Source organism: Haliotis rufescens, unplaced genomic scaffold (genome assembly GCF_023055435.1).
Source record: "Haliotis rufescens isolate VD_foot unplaced genomic scaffold, xgHalRufe1.0.p SCAF_9, whole genome shotgun sequence".
Lineage (NCBI taxonomy): Eukaryota > Metazoa > Mollusca > Gastropoda > Lepetellida > Haliotidae > Haliotis > Haliotis rufescens.
The window spans coordinates 20,854,880-20,879,775 of record NW_025964383.1 but is presented as its reverse complement, the minus strand read 5'-3'; the positions used below and the strand labels follow the sequence as shown (position 1 = coordinate 20,879,775).

General features: G+C 45.9%; 1 protein-coding gene across 1 annotated transcript; it reads right to left on the bottom strand.

The window, feature by feature from the left end:
• Positions 1–2,950: 2,950 nt before the first annotated feature.
• Positions 2,951–24,891, bottom strand: LOC124144702 (organic cation transporter protein-like). The gene is made up of 9 exons (XM_046514238.2): positions 24,830–24,891; positions 23,484–23,784; positions 17,432–17,853; positions 15,801–16,040; positions 14,848–14,982; positions 11,224–11,306; positions 6,009–6,129; positions 3,871–3,943; positions 2,951–3,246 (listed from the first exon to the last, which is right to left on the bottom strand). Exons 2-9 carry the CDS (start codon positions 23,757–23,759, stop codon positions 3,019–3,021), a joined length of 1,578 nt encoding a protein of 525 aa, XP_046370194.2. The 5' UTR covers positions 23,760–23,784; positions 24,830–24,891; the 3' UTR covers positions 2,951–3,018.
• Between the last annotated feature and the right edge of the window lie 5 nt (positions 24,892–24,896).

The following is a 24,896-nucleotide window of genomic DNA, read 5'->3' as shown; positions in this document are numbered from 1 at the left end:
ACGCAAAGCGTCACTGTCACGTAGCAACAAGGCGTACAGCCAATCGGACATGGAGGTTCACATTCAAATACTGAATATACTGCATGGGTGATGAGAACACCGGGTTGTGGTGAAATAGGTGCGTATTTGCTGCTCTGACAATGTTGTGTAAGCGATGTTTTTTGCGATGTGGTTATTTTGTCTCAGAAGATGTAGGATCTCCGAGTGTAATGTGTCATAGAAGGTATAGGATCCCCGTGAGCAGTCTGTCTCAGAAGATGTAGGATCTCCGAGGGTAATGTGTCATAGAAGGTGTAGGATCTCCCTGGGTATTCTGTCTCAGAAGATGTAGGATCTCCCTTGGTATTCTGTCTAAGAAGATAGAGGATCTCTGTGGGTATTCTGTGTTGGAAGGTGTAGGATCTCCCTGTGTATTCTGTCTCAGAAGAGGTAGGACCTCTGTGGGTATTCTGTCTAAGAAGATATAGGATCTCCGTGGGTATTCTGTGTTAGAAGGTGAAGGATCTCTATGGGTAATCTGAGAGGATGTGGGATCCCCGTGGGTATTCTGTCTTAGACGATGTAAGGTCTCCGTGCGTATTCTATCTCAGACGATGTAAGATCTCCGTGGATATTCTATCTCAGACGATGTAGGATCTCCGTCCGTATTCGGTCTTAGAAGGTGTAGGATCTCCCTGGGTATTCTGTCTTAGAAGGTGTCGGATCTTCGTGGGTAATCTTTCTGAGACGATGTAGGATCTCCCCGGGTATTCTGTCTTAGAAGGTGTAGGATCTCCCTGGGTAATCTGTCTGAGAAGATGTAGGATCTCCGTGGGTATTCTGTCTAAGCAGGTCATCATCATCTCATCATCATCATTATCACATCATTACCTTCATCTTGTGAAATGTCGACTCGGTGTACATGATCGTCAATAACGTGATGTGTGGACAGTCATGTTGCTGACATTATATTCACGCCCCTCAGCTCTATCAATCATAAAACATAGAAATATTTTTTTTTTCCAGTGTATAGATCCTGTGATTTGTTGTAGACGACCACAGTGGGGAGAAAATCGATGTTGAAACACATCTCCAGCTTCATATGGATTTGTGATAGTTGTTCACTGATTATATTCCACGCACCATGGTCCATTTGTAGATCGAGTTCAACACTCACACGATGCATCTGCATTTACAACACAACTCCATCCACGGTGATGTGGCGACCATCTCGCTCGCCAGTGGGAATGCGTGACAACATATCTCATTATGATGAAGATATATCGATTTGACGGGATACAAGGCATTGTCCCTTGCGTTATGTAATGTTATAGATTGTCGGAGTAAACTAACGCCATTGAGGCGCAGATGTAATGGGCGTATTTGACATTATTAAAATATGTCATGGTTCCCCTGCCGCAGTCCATGGAGTCAAGCGATGAAACACCACCACGCTTGTCATACTCAGCATCATAGTCACACTTTTATGACGTACATCAATAGAGAAGTTTTTGATAGGCAAGTGAATGTCCGAACTATGCCTATGCTCACCCCGCGATGAATGGGTACCCGGTAGGATAAGATGTAGGTTGTATTCTCCGTAAGAGGTGTAAGAGGTGTGGATGACCAGTGCCGTAGCCAGCCGGGGGGCAGGGGTGTGTGTGTGTGGGGGGGGGGGGGGGGGGGGGGGGGTTGCCAGTTGACCCCCTAGATTTTTTTTTTTATAGAAAACAGTTTTATTTGAATCGAGTTGGGGACAAGTGATACTTGTACTAATATTTTGCCCCCTCCCCCCGTAAAATAAACTTAACTACGGCCTTGGTGACATAACAATCGAGTGTACACTGACATTGCTAATACTGAAGCGCTTTCACCATGCTTTAGGATGTAATTGTGGCGCATTTATACTATGCACATTATTATAAATAGAGTAAAGACAATGTCGAAGTTTTACAAAAGGGAGAGACCGCCTCCGTGGTCTAGTGGAAAGAGCGTCAGTCCTGAGAGCAGAAGGTCTGTGGTTCCATCCCCGGTCGCGTCATACCAAAAGACTTTAAAAGATGGCATTTGTTTTTACCATGCCTGGCGCTCGGCATTTACAAGGACTTGTCGGCTCGGAGTCAGTATACTGTGTCTTCGTGGGATATTGATATTAATCTGCGGCATTGTATATCGGTGGATCGGGTGGTCAGGCTCGCTGACTTGGTTGATGCATGTCATCGTATCCCAATTGCGTAGATCGATGTTCATGATGTCAATCAGGATTGTTTGGTCCAGAGTCGATTATTTACAGACCGCCGTCATATAGCTGGAATATTTCTGAGTGCGGCGTTAAGCAAAAAACAAACACACCCGCACGCACGCACACACAGATAAACACATATATACAGATAGACACACACACACATACACAGACAAACAGACGTGAGATTCAAACACACGCTTAGCGGATCCTAGCGGAGCCATTATATGCAACTATGTTGTGCCCTAGACCACATGGTTATTGGCGCCTCCAATTTCACTGAGAATGGTATAATCGGTTCGGATAGTTAATGTATATAAAATTATAGACATGAACTTTAGGGGGCACTTACTTCGGAAGTAGTTTCCATACTTGTCAATTTCATTCACAACTTGGGGTACTGGTGGCCCAGTCGTCTAAGGCGCCGCGTTTCGCTGTGCAGAGTTGCGTCCCTTGGGCACGCCAGAAACCTATGATTGTGGGTTCGAATCCCGGTTCGCCCCGATTATGTTTCTAGGTGTGTCAGCACCATACCCGTGCTCGTGGGTTTCAACGAAGTGGTAAACGTCTGAGACCCGCATCACTTCGGGCTTTCCTCCCACATTAAGCTGACACGCTGCGATAAAACTGGAATGCTGTTAAAAGCGGCGTTTAACCAAACTCAATCGTGAACTTTAAATTCACAAAAACTGTGGTTGGCAAGGAAACTCTAAAGTTTGGAAGTCGTTTCCAACTTCGGTTTATTATAAATCAAAGAACAACTACTTTAGTCAATGTCAGTTTCTTCCAACTTCAGGTCACAGTTTCGTGGATGAGCAAGATGACAAAGAATCAGTTTGTTTCTCAGGATTGTGTACATTAGAGTCCGTGTCGGGCGTTTTGTTCGCTTTAGAGTTGTCTCCCTTTACAACCATTGTGTCCCCTAGAGGGCGCCCTGTTGTTTCTTCCAGGAGCATGGCCAGCCCTGCGCACACCGCCATCGTCGACCCGACAACCATGAACGGAACAAAGACATCGCCCTTTTTCTGTAATGATGATTTGTTTCAACTTAATAGCAGTAATTTATTATCATGTATTATTCTGAAAAAAAGTATCCTAGGTAGGAAGGTTGGTCATCAAATCATTTTATATATTATTTCATATTAACAAGGTGCAGTTGACAAAGTGGCGTCGCGAACAAAATGGACATGCAGCAAACACAACCAGGTTTGTTTGTTTGTTGTTTAACGCCGCACTCAGTAATATTACAGCTATATGACGGCGGTCTGTAAATAATCGAGTCTGGCCCGGCCAAGACAATCCAGTGATTGACATCATGAACATCGATCTACGCAATTGGGATACGATGACATGCATCAACCAAGTCAGCGAGCATGACCACCCGATCCCGTTAGTCGCCTCTTACGACACGCATAGTCGCCTTTTACGGCGAGCGCCAGGCAGGTAAGACCTATTCTACCCCGGATCTTCACGGGTCTCACAGGAAAGAGCAGAGTTTACGCATACTCGCTGTAAGTTACGTCAGTTTAGTGTGCTATCTTTCCGGAATCCCAATCAAAAGTTGGGCATTATATTGAACTATATATATCTTCTTTCCTGTCTAAGGGTTGTGTGAAAATGAAGAAAACCTAATAAAACAGCAACGTTACCCCCGAAAATATATATGGTGAAATTATCCCTCCTATTCGAGATGTTGTATTGGCGGCACCGAAACCTAGATTTCTGAAATAGAAAGTATAAGTTAGACCGGCATGAGGTGAAATGGGGTTTAACGTCGCGTTTAAGTTTATTGCACTTATATAGCGACGTGCATGCACGATTGTGAGTGAGTGAGTATGGTTTTACACCGCTTTTAGCAATATTCCAGCAATATCACGGCGGGGGACACCAGAAAATGGTCTTCACACATTGTACTCATGTCGGGAATCGAACCCGGGTCTTCGGCATTACGAGCGAACGCTTTAACCACTAGGCTGCCCGACCGTCCCCATGCACGAGTGTGTTTGTATGTGTGTGTGCGCGCATGTTTGTGTTTGTGTGTGTGGCTGCTTGTACTAGTCCGGACTGATGTCGATTTATAGTGCTAGCCCACTGAGATACCATGCCGCAGTTTAACATGAATACCCCACTCTGACAAAGTATACTGACTCTGAGTCCTTGTTTTTACCCCGTAATGCCAAGCGCCAGGCAGGGTAACAACAAGTGCCATCTTTTAACGCCTTTTGGTATGACCCTCGACCTTCCGCTCTACCACTAGACTACAGAGGCGGTATAGGCCTGCATGTACAGAGGGGTTGAATCAATCATAGAAATCCAACCTCCAGTGCACTCTGCACCCCCTACCTTCCCGGCGGTCACATCTTCACAGACTATTCAACAAATTACAAAATCACATTATAACAGAACAAAACCGACAAATCCCTTTCTACAATAATAAGAAAGCTCAAAAGAAACTAGAAAAGCTAAAATTATGACATGAAATTCTTAACCTTTATCAACATAATTATTTAAAACGCGAATTTTCCATTTCGCATCAATGTTTGTTGACAATCACGACCACAATGATGTGCAAATATATATTGTCATGCTCTGCACTGTCGCTGTCGTTATACTTGTTCAAATCAAACTGCAAATCGTACTGAAAGACTCCAATTAGCACCTGATCTCTGACTTCAGTGATAGCGCGTTTGTTTACAAACAAGAGAAAATTCCGGTGACTCGAACTGCCAATTAGCCTGTGGCTGTGGCGTAATGCTAAATAATCACTGCGTTGGAGTGTGCTGATATTTGTTCTGGGACCAAGGGCACTCTGACCTTGTACTTTTCAAACTGCAGTATATGAATTCTTCATAATGTGTGATATTTTCAAGGGGAAAACCACTAAAGCTTTGATATGTTCATTCAGCGTATATATCCGCCATATCCGCCATGTTCATGCAGTATATGGCCTCAGACCACAATTAATTTCCTTCTTTGTTATCTACAGTGACATGACAGCCCACCATATTTATTATCAGTCGTAGGCTGTTCTCCTGTTGCATGCTGACCAACCTGCCAATACACAAAGTTTCAGCGTGCATTGACCAGCTCCCTTTCGCAGTAACCACTGTCAACAGTGCTCACCGGAAGTTTCGAGCCGAAACACACAGAGCGGCCTTCAACTTGGGGGCCAAGTCATGGGAGGCTGGAATCAATACCTTCACAGCATGTGACTAACAAAAAATTGGCAACATACTGCAATGTCTAACCTTTCATTTAAGCTATCACAAGTCACTCCAAAACAATTGGCACAGGCTGAACAGCCCATTTAAACAGGGTACTATATTCTCCTATTTTCCTTCCGGTTCATGGTAAAACTTAGGGGAGATAACTGTGGTCTGAGGCCATATGTGTCCGCCATATTCATGCAGTAAATATTTATATGTATGTCCGCCATGTTCATGCAGTATATATGTATGTCCGCCATGTTCATGCAGTATATATGTATGTCCGCCATGTTCATGCAATATATATATTCGCCATGCTCATGCAGTATATATGTCCGCCATGTTCATGCAATATATATGTTCGCCATGTTCACTCAGTATATATGTTCGCCATGTTCATGCAGTATATATGTCCGCCATGTTCATGCAATATATATATTCGCCATGTTCACTCAGTATATATGTCCGCCATGTTCATGCAGTATATATGTCCGCCATGTTCATGCAGTATATATGCCCGCCATGTTCATGCAGTATATATGTCCGCCATGTTCATGCAGTATAAATGTCCGCATACAAACCTGATGACAGTTGGGTAGGTTTCACTGGAGAGGATCTGTACGGCTCCCCACCCCACTCCAATTCCCAGTTTGCAGACCAGAGCGAGGCCGGTTATGATCGACCCCTGTTTGTCTGCATCGACTGAAACACGGACATACAAATCACACTTTCCATTTTCAGTATGTTTAAAAAGGGGCAGTAGGAAGGGGTGGGGGAAGAGGGGTCGCATTCTGCACCTTACCCGCCCCCTCGTGTTCGGCGTTGTATGGACATCGACACCAAACTAAGTCTTAATAACTGGATATGCTTCCGATACTATTCCTAATGTCCTTGGGTCCGTTCCACAAAGCGATCTTAGCGCTAAGATGATCGTAACTCCCATACTTTAACAAAGGCTTACGACAATCCTAGCACTAAGATCGTTTTGTGCAACAGGCCCCTGATTTTGAGGACCACATGCAGTAGCCGTACATCCTTTCAGTGACTGTGTTATGCGCATTCTAAGATGCTTCGTTAAAAGATCAAAGGCGGCGACTGTACTTTATCTGAGAAATAAAGTTTGGACATCAGTGGAAGAAACAGAGTTGTAACATATACGGCATGATAAACCTCCGCTCACAATAAGCAGCGATATTTTTACATGTGCCCCCAATGCACTTGTAGAATGTTTAAGTCTCGTGATGTTTGTTTGTTGGTTATTTAACGCCGCACTCACCAATTTTCCAGCTATATGACGGCGGTCTGTAAATAATCGAGTCTGGACCAGACAATCCAGTGATTGATATCATGAGCATCGATCCATGCAATTGGGATACGATGACATGCATCAACCAAGTCAGCGAGCCTGACCACCCGATCCCCCTAGTCGCCTCTTACGGCAAGCATGGGTTGCTGAAGACCTAATCTATTCTGCATCTTCACGCATATAAACAACTTAATGATGCATGGGACTATCGATAACCACCCACCGAACGGATCATGAAATTTAAGCCAGTTCCAATAAAACACAAGGCTAGTCTTAAATTCCTCACCTTAAAAAGTAATAAAGTTTGCTCTACCCCCATGAGTAGTGCAATAAAGTTTAATTTTGCCCCGAATGAGTATAATGCAGAACGACGTAGTGTAACGTTCTATAATGATTGCGCTCTAAAGCTGATATAGTTCAGGCCAAAACAATACCTTATTACACTACACATGGGGGTAGAGCAAACATTATTTCTTCAATAACATCGTCAAGTCGGATACATGTATACTATTTATATATTTCCAAAAGAAAAACATGAGTTTTGAGCAAAGAAAAATATTCTCGCATTTTCTTTTATTTTTTCTTCCTTAGTATGTGCCCATCAAAACAGCATGTTGAATTTTGGAAATACCTTTGAGCCAGATTGTCCACAGCATGGAGAGTTTCTGGACAAATTGGTTCCCAAGATTAAAATGGTTGGTTGGTTGGTTTGTTGTTTAACGCCGCACTCAGCAATATTCCAGCCATATGACGGCGGTCTGTAAATAATCGAGTCTGGACTGGACAATCCAGTGATTAATATCATGAGCATCGATCCACGCAATTGGGGCCGATGACATGCATCAACCAAGTCAGCAAGTCTGACCACCCGATCCCGTTAGTCGCCTTTTACGACAAGCATAGTCGCCTTTCCAAGATTAAAATGGGGCGTGTTATATGGATCTGGCAGAGAACCAGGCGCCTCCCTAATGAGCCGTTGTCTTGTCTAGGTCTCGACGGTCCAGAAATGCCGCGAGTGCAATGAGGGTAATTATTCATCTTTGAATGACTGAAATCGATTCGAACAGTCAAAGTGGTTTTGCATGACATTAACTTGAAATTAACGTATCGACACCTGTCAATCAAACCTCACGATTGACCAATCAGAGAGTTGATGAGATATACTGTCAACATCCGCCGTTTTTCCGACTTCAAAGCAGTCGAGCTTTTGTCACAGAAGTTATTCCATTCTACGTAATACTATGCTTTAAATGGTTGGTCTTAACGTTCATTGATATTCGGCAACGTGAGTCAAGGACATCTTCCAAACACATTACCATATATATATAAAACCGGAGTGAGTGAGTGAGGTGGGTTTAGCGCCGCCTTTATCAGTATTCCAATTATATCACGGCGTGTCAACTTAATGTGGGAGGAAAGCCCGAAGTGATGCAGGTCTCGTTTACCACTTCGGTGAAACCCACGAGCACGGGTATGGTGCTGACAAACCTAGAAACAAATTTCGGGGCGAACCGGGATTCGAACCCACAATCACAGGTTTCTGGCGTGCCCAAGGGACGCAACTCTGCACAGCGAATCGCGGCGCCTTAGATGACTGGGCCACCCGTGCTACCCGGGGTAGAGAAAGTACCATACCAAATATGTCTTAAAATGCCAAGCCTCCGTGCCCCCATATATACCCGGAAGAATTGATTTCAGCAACTTCATTTATGATCCAGCAGTACTGGTATCACTCTATGTATTAATGCCTTTTTTGGGTATTATTTTCAATTATTTATGACAAACGCAATAACAGGCGAAATGCATTTACACGCTCACTCATGCCAGTCAATGGGTAGGGAAAATCTATACTGACGGCATAAGAGAGTTTAAATTTGAAAATTGAATTTAACTAAAAACAGTCGCGGAAACACTGCAAACTCAAGGTCCAAAACACAGGTTGAACTATGATATGACATCACCGTACAAATAATCATTTCTTTCTTGTTTCGGGGCGGTCGGGTAGCCCAGTGGTTAAAGCGATCGCTCGTCACGCCGAAGACCCGGGTTCGATTCCCGACATGGGTACAATGTGTGAAGTCCATTTCTGGTGTCCCCCGCCGTGATATTGCGGGAATATTGCTAAAAGCGGCGTAAAACCACACACGCACTTTTGTTTCATTTTAGCCACTTTCAACCATGGGTATCTACTTAACCTGCAGTATATGCCTCCTGAAATGTAACGTGTCTTGTGAAAAGCGGTATTCATGTATGTGGATGACAAATAATTCTTACAACATCAACCTTCAATTTCAATTATATATTCGTGTTATTCTCTTCTTTCTTTCAACGAACTGCTAAAGCTGACTTCGCTTGGCTGATCATATATCCAGTTGTTCAAATTACCTCCGATGATTTTCTGTTTGAAACTAGCTGTATGTTTCCGCAGCTATGGAAGCCTTTTAGGGCCATTTGTTTTTTGTTTTTTTCGATACTATCTTGAAATTTTAAGATACTAAGTTGAAATTTCAAGAAACTAAGTTGAAATTTCAAGATGCAGAAGTTGAAATTTATAGATACCATCTTGGAATACAAGATACTATCTTGAAATTTCAACTTAGTATCCTGAAATTTCAACTTAGTTTCTTGAAATTTTAAGTTAGTTTCTTGAAATTTCAAGATAGTATCGAAATGTTTTATAAAAAACAAATGGCCCTAAAAGGCTTCCGTACGCAGCTGTGATGCACTGCATAATCTTTTGACACAATCATGAATATTAATAACGACGGTAAGTTTGATCACATGACACGTCATCGTATCCCAATTGCGTGGATCGATGCTCATGATGTCAGTCACTGGATTATCTGGTCCAGATTTGATTATTTACAGACCGACGTCATATAGCTGGAATATTTCTGAGTACGGCGTTAAACAACAAACAAACAAGCGTAATTACAATTTCAAGTACATTTTTCAGTCCTGTTGATAAAAGTATTCAATCTCGTTATGTCACAACATTTTTCAAACAAACAACTGCAGTTTCTCATAAACACAGCGTAAGGCCAGGTTCACACAGTGCCGATTATGGCTCCCGTTTGAGATCAGACAGCGCTGCGACACGAAAAGTGAAAAAGTCGGATTACTATCCTCAATGATCTGGAATGTTCTTTCATTGTCTGAACGCAGTCGTATGCGTTCGTACAAAGTCCTACGGATCGGGAAAGGTCGAGAGAGGTCGGCCAAGCACTCCAGACAGTATGGTGCGTCCCGTAACATTCGGGAAACTCGGCCGATTGTTTTCTAGTCGGATTACAATCGTGACTATGTCATGACAGATTCTGCTGTATCGGATCAAAATCGTAACAATGTCCTGTGTTGTCTGGACGGTGTCCTGTGGATCGGGACGCTGTCGTGATGAACGGGCATGAATTGTTCATTGACGTTTCTTGTCGATTGAGTTCAGATTGTTTCCAGATCTTGCCGAATGCGAACCGTCCTTGTCGGGTCACTGTCCGGTCACTGTCTGATCGCATTCGGGAGAATCGGGACGCTGTCGGGACAGATTCGGTCGTTTTTTACCATGCGGAAGATACAAATCGGATCCGATTCGGATTGAGAACGGGAGAATCGGGACGAATTCGGCTAAATCGGGACGCTTCCTGAACAATATCAATGTTTGTGAGTTTTTCGCCACGAATCACAGGATCGTGATCAGATTTTGACAAATTTAAACGGGAATGGTCCTATCAAGGACGGCAGTAAAAATCCTGAATGTGTGACTGAGCCCTAAAGACTGCGACAGTTGATAAAGCTACTAAGGTTTACATTTTGTAAATTGAAAGAAATTGCCAGATGAGCATAGGTGCCATGAAGTGATCCAGTTGTATTGTCTGAAGTTTGATCTGGGCATGCTAGGATTACAAATATGTAAAAACAATTTCAGACACAATCGATTGTGGTGATGTGAACTGTGACTGGATAATGTCGAGTTCAGGATTATTGCACGTGTACACGCGTGTGTGTGTGTGTGTGTGTGTGCGTATGTGTGTGGTGTGTGTCTGTCTGTGCGTGAGTGTGAGCGCTCGCGTGCTTGTGTGTGAACATGTGTGCGCTCGCGCGCGTCTCTGTGTGTGTGTGTGAGCGCGCGTGTGTGGGTCCGTGCATGAGATCTACATGCATATTCCCCATTTCCGCCACATCATAGCGAACCATTTTATGACTAAAGGCAAGGTCGTTGTAACACATGTTGTCCCGTACTTTATATCGAGGAACTACAGGTGTCTGACGTTAACGCATAAAGAAGAGTCACCGGTAATTTGCCTATCGTCTTGCATAAAGATTCCAGTCATTTTTAGAATGAAGTTTTAGAGTAACCTCCCCTTTTTGGGCGTGGTTAGCTCAGCCATAGCAGTTGGTTATTTGGGCTCAAGCCCTTCTTTAACCTAAGTGTTCTTTATGACTTTATCTAGCGTATCGAGCTTGACAGAGTTGTGGTATACATTATATCTCACCATATATCGACACCACGGGTATAGCAAAAGCAGAAATCGACGCGGCCCCAAAATAAACAAAGCTCGTCCACCTTCTTCCAATTCTGTAAACAGAAAGAGTACATCTTTGAACTGAAGGTACCCCTGGATATAAAGTTTCTCATGTCCAAACATTTCGAATTACCAAAGAAGGAAAACTTTCTGAATGTTTGTTGTTAATTTAAAGCTGAACTTCGTTAATCCGGGCGGTGTCCTCCCTCGTGATCTTTGTCGGGAGTGATGTCATACGTCAACATTGTTGTTCATATTTCTTTTAGGTGAAGGTCCTTGAATGAGAGTGCACACGATCATTGTATCATGCTGTTTACAGTTTAAGTTATGATGTAGATTTTGCATATCTTCTATACATAATTTTTTACACAATTAATTTCATTTTGGATATTTGCCAATGTTCAAAATGATATCATACGTAAATATAGGCCATAACATGTATATGAACCGTTGATAATCTCCTGTTTGTTTGAACACTGTTTACATAAGAATTGATAGGTTTATAGTGTCGAATACAATATTTCTTTTCTTTTGACAAGTGTTACAAGATGAAGACTTAGTGTAAATGTAACTGCAGCATGTACGTATTTCTTGTGATGTGTAATAGTCAATACAAGTTCATATAACCATGAATAGCATTTTGTTTTACAAATAAAACTGAATATATACATATGTTTATCATTTTAACAAATGGATAATATTTTTCGTTAAAATATATGCACACATTTCTGAAAGAATTGTCTTGGTCTTAAAATTATTTTTTTAAAGTCGTTTGACGCACAGAACAGTGATATCTAACGATTCGCCAGGTGCGCGTTAGTCACAAAAAATTTACGACTTATTCCTCTCGTTTTGCATCAGTTAATCAATGTGATTATTCTTTTTTCAATATTGTGATCACAGAATGTAAAACTGTGTACCTTATTTTCCAGGAATTGTAAAAAGTATCAAAATAAAACCCATGCCATGTATACCCCGTTATCCTGTTAATTCTATACCAACAGAGCTTTCTTCGCATCTTTTATTGTGTAATTCTGAGACGAGATGAAGAGATAAAATGACATAATAATGAATAAATATATGTCCAATATTGAATATAATTTTGGTTGTTTTGAAATATTCTTTTGGGTATTTCATTACGTAAATTGATGTCAAACAGGTGCGTGTCTTGTCCAATTAAGATACACGATAAACTATCAAATTGTTTACATATTCAAAATATTTTTTACTTGGTGAAAGCAGTCATTTCATGTTGTGTCGAAAAAGCGTCAAATTCCGTTTTACACATCGAGATTTTCCATACCATGAACGAAAATTGGGGGACATATATATTTCATCAAAATACCAGTGTCGTCTTTCTCCGACGTTATCAAAGACATAAAACAAGCCATGACGTCAAAAAGCTGGAATGGAGGGTTTTTTTTGTATTTCATTACATTTGATGATAAGGCTAGTGCTACATTAATAATGGTGCAACATTAGTCAAATTACACTTACACATTCAGGAGAATGTTGGAATCTAAGGACTAAGTTATAGGTTAGATAGGGTCATCCATTTCTCTATTACCTTTTTTTTTATGAAGTACGATTTCATCATTTCCTATGGTTTTTTTTATAACTAAAGGTATACAGTTTCAATATAGATATTTGTGTTGGAATAGTTTGGTTCCTCTAAACAAAACACCACGACAATATATTGTCCTTACCCACAGCTAATTCTCACAGCTAATTCTCACCAAGTTAGACCCAAGTTAATAATAAACTAGTGCTAAGCATAGCGGAGTTATGCCCCCTTTCCTTTGTACGTGTGTAACCTCTCTGTCGCCTTTTGACGTCATAAAGAAAATCAGCTTTCGTCTTTACCACATGCTATTTTTGGCATTGAATATATGTCGTTATACATACGCATATAACTCCATTTAATATATATCTATGTCGTTCGGATATTAGGCAGTATTTTGTTCGCTCACAGTTTCCGTAAAACCTATAAATAAAAAAATCGTCGCACAGTACTTTTATCCGTGTACGATAAAAAGCGGAGAAATTTACCGTTTTTCAACGCAGAATAAATTCTCTGACAACACTAAGGAGTGTCTTTTTTTAAAACCGGTTTAATATTTGCAGTTAAATTTACACCATCAAATAGGAAATTTAATATTCTCCACCTCTGCGTATTTGTATAGCCAGAGGTAGATCCAGTGCCGCGTGAGCGCAATTCTCGCACAACCTTCACTTTTCAGATCTTAGGAAAATGTGCGCCAGAAAACAACAACTCGGCATCCAGAGGGTTAATGATAATTCTATCCATTTTAGCTATAATGTTTAATAGTGACGACATCTGGTTTTTTCTATGACGTTTCCATATTTCTAAAAGTGGCTCAGTGACATTTCTGTGTGTTGATTGCAGTAAATGTTTCAAAACCGATATTGTTGTTTATTTTTATTTGATAACACATTCTAGGGCTGGGACGAGTCCAAATTTACTACTCGGGTACATCCCCCCCCCGGCCCTACCCGGGTACCCGCTGTAGGTCTCAGGAGATGTCCCAAAATGTCCGATTTGGGAACATTTTTAGAATAGCCCTGGCAAAATGTATTCTATACACGTATTAAACAATCTGGTCATTCATACACTGAAGTTGAATTACGTTTATATATATAACTTATATCTTTATTCAATCATATGAAAAATCAGAAGGAATGGGTGCATAGTCAGAAAGAAAGTGACTTCTATTTCTAGATAATATTTGTCATTAAACAATATATACCCACGGGTCCGGGTAGTCATGTGGGTACCCGGGTCCTACTCAGTACCCACGCGACCCGGGTACTTGATTTACCCGTCCCAGCCCTAACACATTCTATCCATTTTAGCTATAATATCGGAAACGCTATTTTTCAGGGCATTATCATTTTCAGAAGCCCTCGCTCGTTTCAACTGCCCTCCTTCGTCGGGAAGTTCATTGAAGACCTCAGGCTTCTGCAAATGATAATGCCCTGAAATAAAGCGTTTCCGTTATATCATATACAGTGAGAATACATTTATGCAACGGGAAGTTCGTTTACTATTTCTAAAACAGGGTGATATCTGTTGAGACGGAAGTGTGGTCTAGTTATGTCAGGTAATCGTGGTGGAGAGTTGCGTCCCATGTAGACTGACGCTTAGTCTCGAAATATATCTTATTTCAATAGAAACAAATAACGCCATTTAAATTGAAAAGGAGGCCCAGTAAGAGGGGAGATTCACAATCTGAACCTGAGGAACATGAAAATCTAGACTTGCTTCATTTAGACACTTTGCATTACAGAAAGGGCTGAGCGGAAGGGAAAATAGTATGGTTCAGGGGCTGTGAGGCGGACCAAGTTCCATGAAAAAACATGTGCTGTTCATGGGTTCGAATCCAAAGTTTGGCACGATTATTATTTTTGGTCTGTTAGGACCGGTACACGTATCTATCATCAGCGTGGCATTTGTCTGGAACCTGCATTTCTTTTAACTTTTCCTCAAGGTAACGCGGTGTTACATAACTGAAATATTATTTATAGCGGTGTTTACTCATTCACTCACCCACCTCCGCTGTAAGACGGACCTACTTGTTAGCTACGAGGAACAGCAGACAGGTGCCAGGGAGCTCCACGATGCCCATGAGGAAGATGTTGAGGTAAAGGTTTCCTGATAGAGTTCCTACCCCGAAGGACAGACCGTAGTAGACAAGAGACATGCATGCCCTGCAATAGTGATCATGTCACCATGTCATCATATCGAACACGTGTAAAAGCTTCTTATCAACGCTATCTATACCAATGTTACCTCGTACTTTTAATCACAGACTAATCCCTGACCATAAATGCTACCATGTTGTATATTTGCAATTGTATATAAACCACCAGGAAACCCACCAAACCACTAAAACACAATGCTACCACACCAAAACTACTACCGAGCCGCGCCGCACCGCACCGCACCGCACCGCACCGCACCGCACCGCACTCATCACTACACTACCATACCACTACATCACACGGTTCCTACGCACCGTATCACGCCACGCCACGCCACGCCACGCCACTACAAAACCACTAAATCACACCGTTCCACCGCACCGCATCACGCCACCCCACGCCACGCCACGCCACACCACACCACGCCACGCCACGCCACGCCACGCCACACGCCCATTACTTCACTACCAAACCACTACATCACACCGCTACGCCGCGCTACGCCATGCCACACGCCCATTACTACACTACCAAACCCCTACATCACACCGTTACACCACGCCACGTCACGCCAGGCCAAACGCATATCACTACACTACCAAATCACATCACACCGTTCCACCACACCACGCCACGCCACGCCACGCCCGCTTTACTGAGCAGACAATATGTATGACGGGAGACTTCGAACGACCCAGCCCTTGTACAGATCGCGTCCCGTGTCCTTCCCTGGTAACAGGTAACACCAGTGGCGATCACACTTCCTGATAAAGTTCCCGTGACGTTCTTACAACAGATCCTCCTCTCTCCTTCCCCACACTCACCAGAGGAACTGGATGACGACCGACTTCCGAAACATGCTCCAGCCCTTGTACAGGTCGAGGTATGTGTACTTGGTGCCCGACGCCCTCAATATCTTTTCCTCCTCTGCAACCTGTTTCAGCAGCTGTGCGGTGTTGGGAGATTTCTGTCTCCGGTTGTACCGACCCATCTGATCAACCACCTCCTCCGCCTCCCCAAGTCGCCCCTGCACAGTCAGCCAGCGTAGGCTTTCCGGGACGAAGCTGAACATGAATGAGTGAGTGAGTTAGCTTTGAACGCCGCTTTAAACAGTATTCCAGTTATATCACCGCATGTTAGATTAAAGTGGGAGGAAAGCCCGAAGTGATGCAGGTCTCAGGCCTTTACCACTTTGGTATAAGGGGCGGTCGGGTAGCCTAGTGGTTAAAGCGTTCGCTCGTCACGCCAAAGACCCGGGTTCGATTCCCGACATGGGTACAATGTGTGAAGCCCATTTCTGATGTCCCCCGCCGTGATATTGCTTGAATATTGCTAAAAGCGGCGTAAAACCATACTCACTCACTCACTCACTCACTCACTCACTCACTCACTCACTTTGGTATAACCAAGGAGCATGAGTGCTGACTAACCTACAAACATAATCGGGGCGAACCGCGAATCGAGCCGACCATAGGTTTCTGTTGTTCCCCGCGTCCCCCGCTGAACAAGAGGAAATATATTCAAACCCAAAAGAAACTGTGATTCATGTAAACGAATTGAAAACCTAGTACTGATATTTGTGGTTATCTTGACTTTATGAATTTAAATAGCAATCTAGATTCACACCAAAGGAAACGCACGGCCCACTCCATTTGATCGTGAGTCATCCTGGTGTACCATTCGTGACCAACTCGTGTTATTCCGGGACAAGCCGAATAGCGACTCGTGCCCCTCTCATTGCCATTTTTGCGACCGGGTTCCGTCTTAGCGCAAACGGGCATACTCAAAACAATTGTCAACTCGTTGCGTAATGGTTCACATATTATTTCCCCATGTATTATATATATTTCAGATGCAATTTAAAGCACATTGGGACGTGCGGAGTTATACAGTATGATTGAACACATTTAACTGTGTCTTGGGTATATTTTAGATGCAAGACATATGTAAAATCAAAAATTATTTCTGAGGGATTCTTTGACGAAGAACTTAAAATCAAACGCGCATTCTGATTGGTTTGTCGTATTTTCGCACATAACATTCATCGATAGGGGAACGAGTCTTCTTGCAGGTTGCGGAAAGGGGCGAGTGGTGACGAATGCCTGGTGTACATCGGAATAAGCCGAGTAAGCCCGCATGGAGCCGATCGTGATATTCCAAGGGAAGTCACTCCCGATTACACGCGAGGAGCAAATAACGATCGGGAACACAACCATCCCACTCAGGGATAGACACCATTGGTAATATCCAACTAGTACGGATGATATTTCGCACTAGTGGTTTATGCAAAAGATATAGATTTTGTAGGAAACTAGTCCCTCTGGATTTCCAATAGTCTCGGGCTATCGGACCAGTGGCGTGTCTAACCCTGTCCACCCGTGCCCCTTTCCCTTGGGAGATGAAACGATATATGCCTATTGAAACTAGATATGCCATGTACGTTTGTTGCACTTACAACCATCCCAGGAAGAATGGGATGTGCAGAGCTGCATTGATGATGTGTTGGTAGTACCAGTCTGGCTGCAACCAGGTCGCCAGTGCCATACATCCGACCCCAGTCGTCCAGATAGGCAACGAGGAACACACAGACCTCCATTTGGTGCCCACGAACTCCATCGCATACGGATACGACGTTGAAAGGTATATGCCTATCCCACAGCCTATAAAGAATCTGAGAGTAGCGAACATTTGCCAAGACACCGAGAAAGCTGCTACTAGGTTCGACACGCCGTGCAGAAGCATGGATAGATAGTAGGTCTTCTTTCTTCCAATAACATCAGCTGACTGACCTCCGACAAATGCTCCTACCATCACGCCTATCATCTGAATGGACGTCAGCGTTGCCCCAACGGTGTCCTTGTCACAGACAAGGTTCCACTAGAAAACATAAAACAAAATCGTTCGCTAACTGTTTATTTGCTTGTTTGTTTGTTTGCTTGTCAACTCCGTACTCAGCCATATTCCAGCTATATGCGGTCTGTAAATAATCGAGTCTGGACCAGACAATCTGGTGACTGACATCACGAGCATCGATCCACGCAATTGTGATCGATGACCAAGTCAGCGAGCCTAACCACACGATCCCGTAGTCGCCTCTTACGACATGCATAGTCGCCTTTTACGGCAGGTATGGGTTGCTGAAGACCTATTCTACCCCGGATAGTCCAGTGATCGACATTGTGAGCAACGATCCACGCCTTCGGGGTAGGAAGACACGCTATCAACCAAGTCGCCGAGTCAGACCACCCAATCCTCTTAGTCGCTGGGAACCTATTCTGACACGGAGTGAGTGAGTATGGTTTCACGCCACTTTTAGCAAAACTCAGGCAAACTTACGGCGGGGAACACCAGAAAAGGGCTTCACACATTGTACTCATGTCGGGAATTGAACCCGGGTCTTCGGCGTGACGAACGAACGCTTTAACCACTAGGCTACCCGACCGGACCCGGAATCACAACAGGGTCGCTTACAGTGCCTCGACATACAGCGAAAATGTGAATCATAGCATTATAACAACCGTCCGCGGGGCACGTTTTACACAAACTGGGTGGACCAATCATTGCGTGTCATGTTACTGTGTGAGAAACGGCCGAAAGGAATGAAGTTGTGTACGTTTACCACACAGGTGCAAGGGTGCTGATGTATAAACTAGGATTCGAACCTACAATCATCGGAACCTTAGATGCACCATCGTACAGCGAATTGAAATGCATTCAACCACTTCCCGAAGCATACATTTTAGAACATGTGTGAACAAGCACGAAAACATGCGACTGACGGGATGCGGACAAAGGGACTGACGGGATGTGGACAGACAGGGACTGACGGGATGTGGGCTGACAGGGACTGATGGGATGTGGACAAAGGGACTGACGGGATGTGGACAGACAGGGTCTGACGGGATGTGGACAGACAGGGGCTGACGGGATGTAGACAAAGGGACTGACGGGATGTAGACAGACAGGGTCTGACGGGATGTGGACAAAGGGACTGACGGGATGTGGACAGACACAGACTGACGGGATGTGGACAGACAGGGACTGACGGGATGTGGACAGACAGGGAGTGACGGGATGTGGACAAAGGGACTGACGGGATGTGGACAGACAGGGACTGACGGGATGTGGACAAAGGGACTGACGGGATGTGGACAGACACAGACTGACGGGATGTGGACAGACAGGGACTGACGGGATGTGGACAGACAGGGAGTGACGGGATGTGGACAAAGGGACTGACGGGATGTGGACAGACAGGGACTGACGGGATGCGGACAAAGGGACTGACGGGATGTGGACAGACAGGGACTGACGGGATGTGGACAGACAGGGACTTACAGGATGTGGACAAAGGGACTGACGGGATGTGGACAGACAGGGACTGACGGGATGTGGACAGACAGGGACTGACGGGATGTGGACAGACAGGGACTGACGGGATGTGGACAGACAGGGACTGACGGGATGTGGACAAAGGGACTGACGGGATGTGGACAAAGGGCATGACGCGATGTGGACAAAGGGCATGACGCGATGTGGACAAAGGGACTGACGGGATGTGGACAAAGGGACTGACGGGTTGTGGACAGACAGGGACTGACGGGATGTGGACAGACAGGGAGTGACGGGATGTGGACAAAGGGACTGACGGGATGTGGACAGACAGGGTCTGACGGGATGTGGACAGACAGGGACTGACGGGATGTAGACAAAGGGCATGACGCGATGTGGACAAAGGGACTGATGGGATGTGGACAGACAGGGTCTGACGGGATGTGGACAAAGGGACTGACGGGATGTGGACAAAGGGCATGACGCGATGTGGACAGACAAGGACTGACGCGATGCGGACAAAGGGACTGACGGGATGTGGACAGACAGGGACTGACGGGATGTGGACAGACAGGGACTGACGGGATGCGGACAAAGGGACTGACGGGATGTGGACAGACAGGGTCTGACGGGATGTGGACAGACAGGGTCTGACGGGATGCGGACAAAGGGACTGGCGGGATATGAATAGAGGGACTGACGGGATGCGGACAGACAGCGACTGACGGGATGTGGACAGACAGAGACTGACGGGATGTGGACAAAGGGCATGACGCGATGTGGACAGACAAGGACTGACGCGATGCGGACAAAGGGACTGACGGGATGTGGACAGACAGGGACTGACGGGATGTGGACAAAGGGACTGACGGGATGTGGACAGAGGGACTGACGGGATGTGGACAGACAGGGACTGACGGGATGTGGACAGACAGGGACTGACGGGATGTGGACAAAGGGACTGACGGGATGTGGACTGACAGGGACTGACGGGATGTGGACAGACAGGGACTGACGGGATGTGGACAGACAGGGACTGACGGGATGCGGACAAAGGGACTGACAGGATGTGGACAGACAGGGACTGACGGGATGTGGACAAAGGGACTGACGGGATGTGGACAAAGGGACTGACGGGATGTGGACAAAGGGACTGACGGGATGTGGACAGACAAGGACTGACGGGATGTGGACAAAGGGACTGACGGGATGTGGACAAAGGGACTGACGGGATGTGGACAGACAAGGACTGACGGGATGTGGACAGAGGGACTGACGGGATGTGGACAGACAGGGACTGACGGGATGTGGACAGACAGGGACTGACGGGATGTGGACAAAGGGACTGACGGGATGTGGACAGACAGGGACTGACGGGATGCGGACAAAGGGACTGACGGGATGTGGACAGACAGGGACTGACGGGATGTGGACAGACAGGGACTGACGGGATGTGGACAAAGGGACTGACGGGATGCGGACAAAGGGACTGACGGGATGTGGACAGACAGGGAGTGACGGGATGCGGACAAAGGGACTGACGGGATGTGGACAAACAGGGTCTGACGGGATGTGGACAGACAGGGAGTGACAGGATGTGGACAGACAGGGACTGACGGGATGTGGACAAAGGGACTGACGGGATGTAGACAAACAGGGTCTGACGGGATGTGGACAGACAGGGAGTGACAGGATGTGGACAGACAGGGACTGACGGGATGTGGACAAAGGGACTGACGGGATGTGGACAGACAGGGACTGACGGGATGTGGACAGACAGGGAGTGACGGGAAGTGGACAAAGGGACTGGCGGGATGTAGACAAACAGGGTCTGACGGGATGTGGACAGACAGGGACTGACGGGATACGGACAAAGGGACTGGCGGGATGTGGACAGACAGGGTCTGACGGGATGCGGACAAAGGGACTGACGGGATGTGGACAGACAGGGAGTGACGGGATGTGGACAAAGGGACTGACGGGATGTGGACAAAGGGACTGACGGGATGTGGACAAAGGGACTGACGGGATGTGGACAAAGGGACTGACGGGATGTGGACAGACAGGGAGTGACGGGATACGGACAAAGGGACTGACGGGATGTGGACAAAGGGACTGACGGGATGTGGACAGACAGGGACTGACGGGATGTAGACAAACAGGGTCTGACGGGATGTGGACAGACAGGGACTGACGGGATACGGACAAAGGGACTGACGGGATGTGGACAAAGGGACTGACGGGATGTGGACAAAGGGACTGACGGGATGTGGACAGACAGGGACTGACGGGATGTAGACAGACAGGGAGTGACGGGATGTGGACAGACAGGGACTGACGGGATACGGACAAAGGGACTGGCGGGATGTGGACAGACAGGGTCTGACGGGATGCGGACAAAGGGACTGACGGGATGTGGACAGACAGGGAGTGACGGGAAGTGGACAAAGGGACTGGCGGGATGTAGACAAACAGGGTCTGACGGGATGTGGACAGACAGGGACTGACGGGATACGGACAGACAGGGACTGGCGGGATGTAGACAAACAGGGTCTGACGGGATGTGGACAGACAGGGACTGACGGGATGTGGACAGACAGGGACTGGCGGGATGTAGACAAACAGGGTCTGACGGGATGTGGACAGACAGGGACTGACGGGATACGGACAAAGGGACTGGCGGGATGTGGACAGACAGGGTCTGACGGGATGCGGACAAAGGGACTGACGGGATGTGGACAGACAGGGAGTGACGGGAAGTGGACAAAGGGACTGGCGGGATGTAGACAAACAGGGTCTGACGGGATGTGGACAGACAGGGACTGACGGGATACGGACAAAGGGACTGACGGGATGTGGACAGACAGGGAGTGACGGGAAGTGGACAAAGGGACTGACGGGATGTAGACAAACAGGGTCTGACGGGATGTGGACAGACAGGGACTGACGGGATACGGACAAAGGGACTGACGGGATGTGGACAGACAGGGACTAAGGTGTCCGTGATTTGGACAGGGGCTCATGAGATGCTGTCAAACGGCTATCCAACTCCTGATGTTGACCCCTTTAAACATTCCAACCTTCACTTTCGGTGTTGGGATTACTCAACGCGTGTGATATCTAACATGGCTAACCCTGTACACATATTTCTCTAGGTTGTTCAACTTTCAAATATTAGCCATGATCATGTATGTACTTTGACCTAAGCAAAATAGCCTTGTGGTCGTAATACAAATAAGTGCAATAACTTGAATGCGGCATTAAACCCATTTCACCTCACGTTACCATCGAATAAGTGTACATGCTAGAGTTGCTATTTGTGGTGGTGGGGTCTTGGGGGTTGTTGGTGGTTGTTGTCTTTTGAAAATCTGATATTGAATATTGCTGACGGTGGCGAATATTATTCACTCACTCGCCCACTCGTCCAATCCCACTCGCCCAATCCTCTGACATTACAAATATTATGTTTCTTTGTTTGTCAGCACCATGAATAGAGTCATTTACCAATCGCCCAATCCTCTGACATTACCAATATTATGTTTCTTTGTTTGTGAGCACCATACCACTCTCACAAAAAGTGGTAAATGACTGACGCCTGTATTGCTTGGGTTTTTCGTTCCTCGTTAAGGTGACAGGTTGCAATACCGTTCAAGGCGGCGTTAAACACAACTCACCCACTCGCTCTAACATAAAGCTAAAGTGTAGTGAAATACTTTTCAAAGTGGCGTTAACACTAACACAATCCCTGTACATGATCAAATCGGAGCCAGACAAACCAGTGGCTGATACTATGAGCAATGCCTGACGCATTTGTTTGATTGTTTGTTGCACTAAGCATTATTCCAACAATATGACGGCGGTCTGTAAATAATTGAGTCTGGACCAAACAATCCAGTGATTGACATCATGAGCATCGATCCACGCAATTGGGATACGATCAACCAAGTCAGCGAGCCAGACCACCCGATCCCGTTAGTCGCCTTTTACGACAAGCATAGTCGCCTTTTACGGCAAGCATGGGTTGCTGAAGACCTATTCTACCCCGGATCTTCACGGGTCGTCTGGGTGCTAAGACGCGCAATTCTGAACCAGATAACACCCCGTACATCAATCATGATACAACTATTGCCCAGAATCCTCAGGGGTCGATTTAGATGAGTTCAAAACACACTCACTTGATTAATGACGGTGTTCATCTCATCGGAGTATGCATAGGAACATGAGCTGTTGTCCACGCCGTGACACTGCTGGAACGTCGTGTTGTCCCTGTAGCTGACGTTGTAGGGATCAACGCCGTGAGGTGTGCACCACCAATCAGGGGCCACGCCAGCGAAAGACATCATGATCATGCTCCAAGCAATGACCATCTTCACCCCGAATATCATTCCCAGCATGGCTATTTGGAATCGCCCAAAACCTCCAACACTCTCGATGATTTCGTCTGTATACATGTCGGACGATGAACCAGTGTGACGTCTATAAAAAAAGAGGGAAATATGTCCGCTGGAAATATAAACTGCCGGGCAGTAGACAGTAAACACTTGAAAACTCTCTCTTTCACACACACACTCCCTCCCTCTCTCTCACACACACACCCTCCCTCTCTCTCTCACACACACACGCTACCTTCCTCCCTCTCTCACATACTCTCCCTCTATTTCACACGCACATGCACACTCTCTCTTGCTCTCTCACGCACACACTCTCCTTCCCTCTCTCCCTCACATACTCTCTCTCTCTCACACACACACACTCTCCTTCCCTCTCTCTCTCACACACACACACGCACGCTCCCTCCCTCTCTCACACACACTCCTCCCTCTCACTCACACACACTCTCTCGCTCTCTCTCTCTCACACACACGCACGCTCCCTCCCTCTCTCACACACACTCTCCCTCTCTCTCTCACACACTCTCCCTCTCTCTCTCACACACACACGCACGCTCCCTCCCTCTCTCACACACACTCTCCCTCTCTCTCTCACACACTCTCTCCCTCTCTCACTCTCACACACACGCACGCTCCCTCCCTCTCTCACACACACTCTCCCTCTCTCTCTCACACACACTCTCCCTCTCTCTCTCACACACACACGCACGCTCCCTCCCTCTCTCATACACACTCTCCCTCTCTCTCTCACACACACGCACGCTCCCTCCCTCTCTCACATACACTCTCCCTCTCTCTCTCACACACTCTCTCCCTCTCTCTCTCACACACACTCTCCCTCTCTCTCTCACACACACACGCACGCTCCCTCCCTCTCTCACACGCACGCTCCCTCCCTCTCTCACACACACGCTCCCTCCCTCTCTCACATACACTCTCCCTCTCTCTCTCACACACTCTCTCGCTCTCTCTCTCTCTCTCACACACACGCACTCTCTCTCTCACACACACACACAGAAACTACGCTCACTACCCCTACATTCAAAGCAGTTGCTAAATTACATCAAATATTCTTGTGCAGGACTGCATCAGGAAACGAATACTAAGCCCAGCATATATTTAATACTTACCTGTCTAACCACCAGGGATGATTTGAAAACCTCTCACCAAGTGTTTACACCATGATAACAACCATCT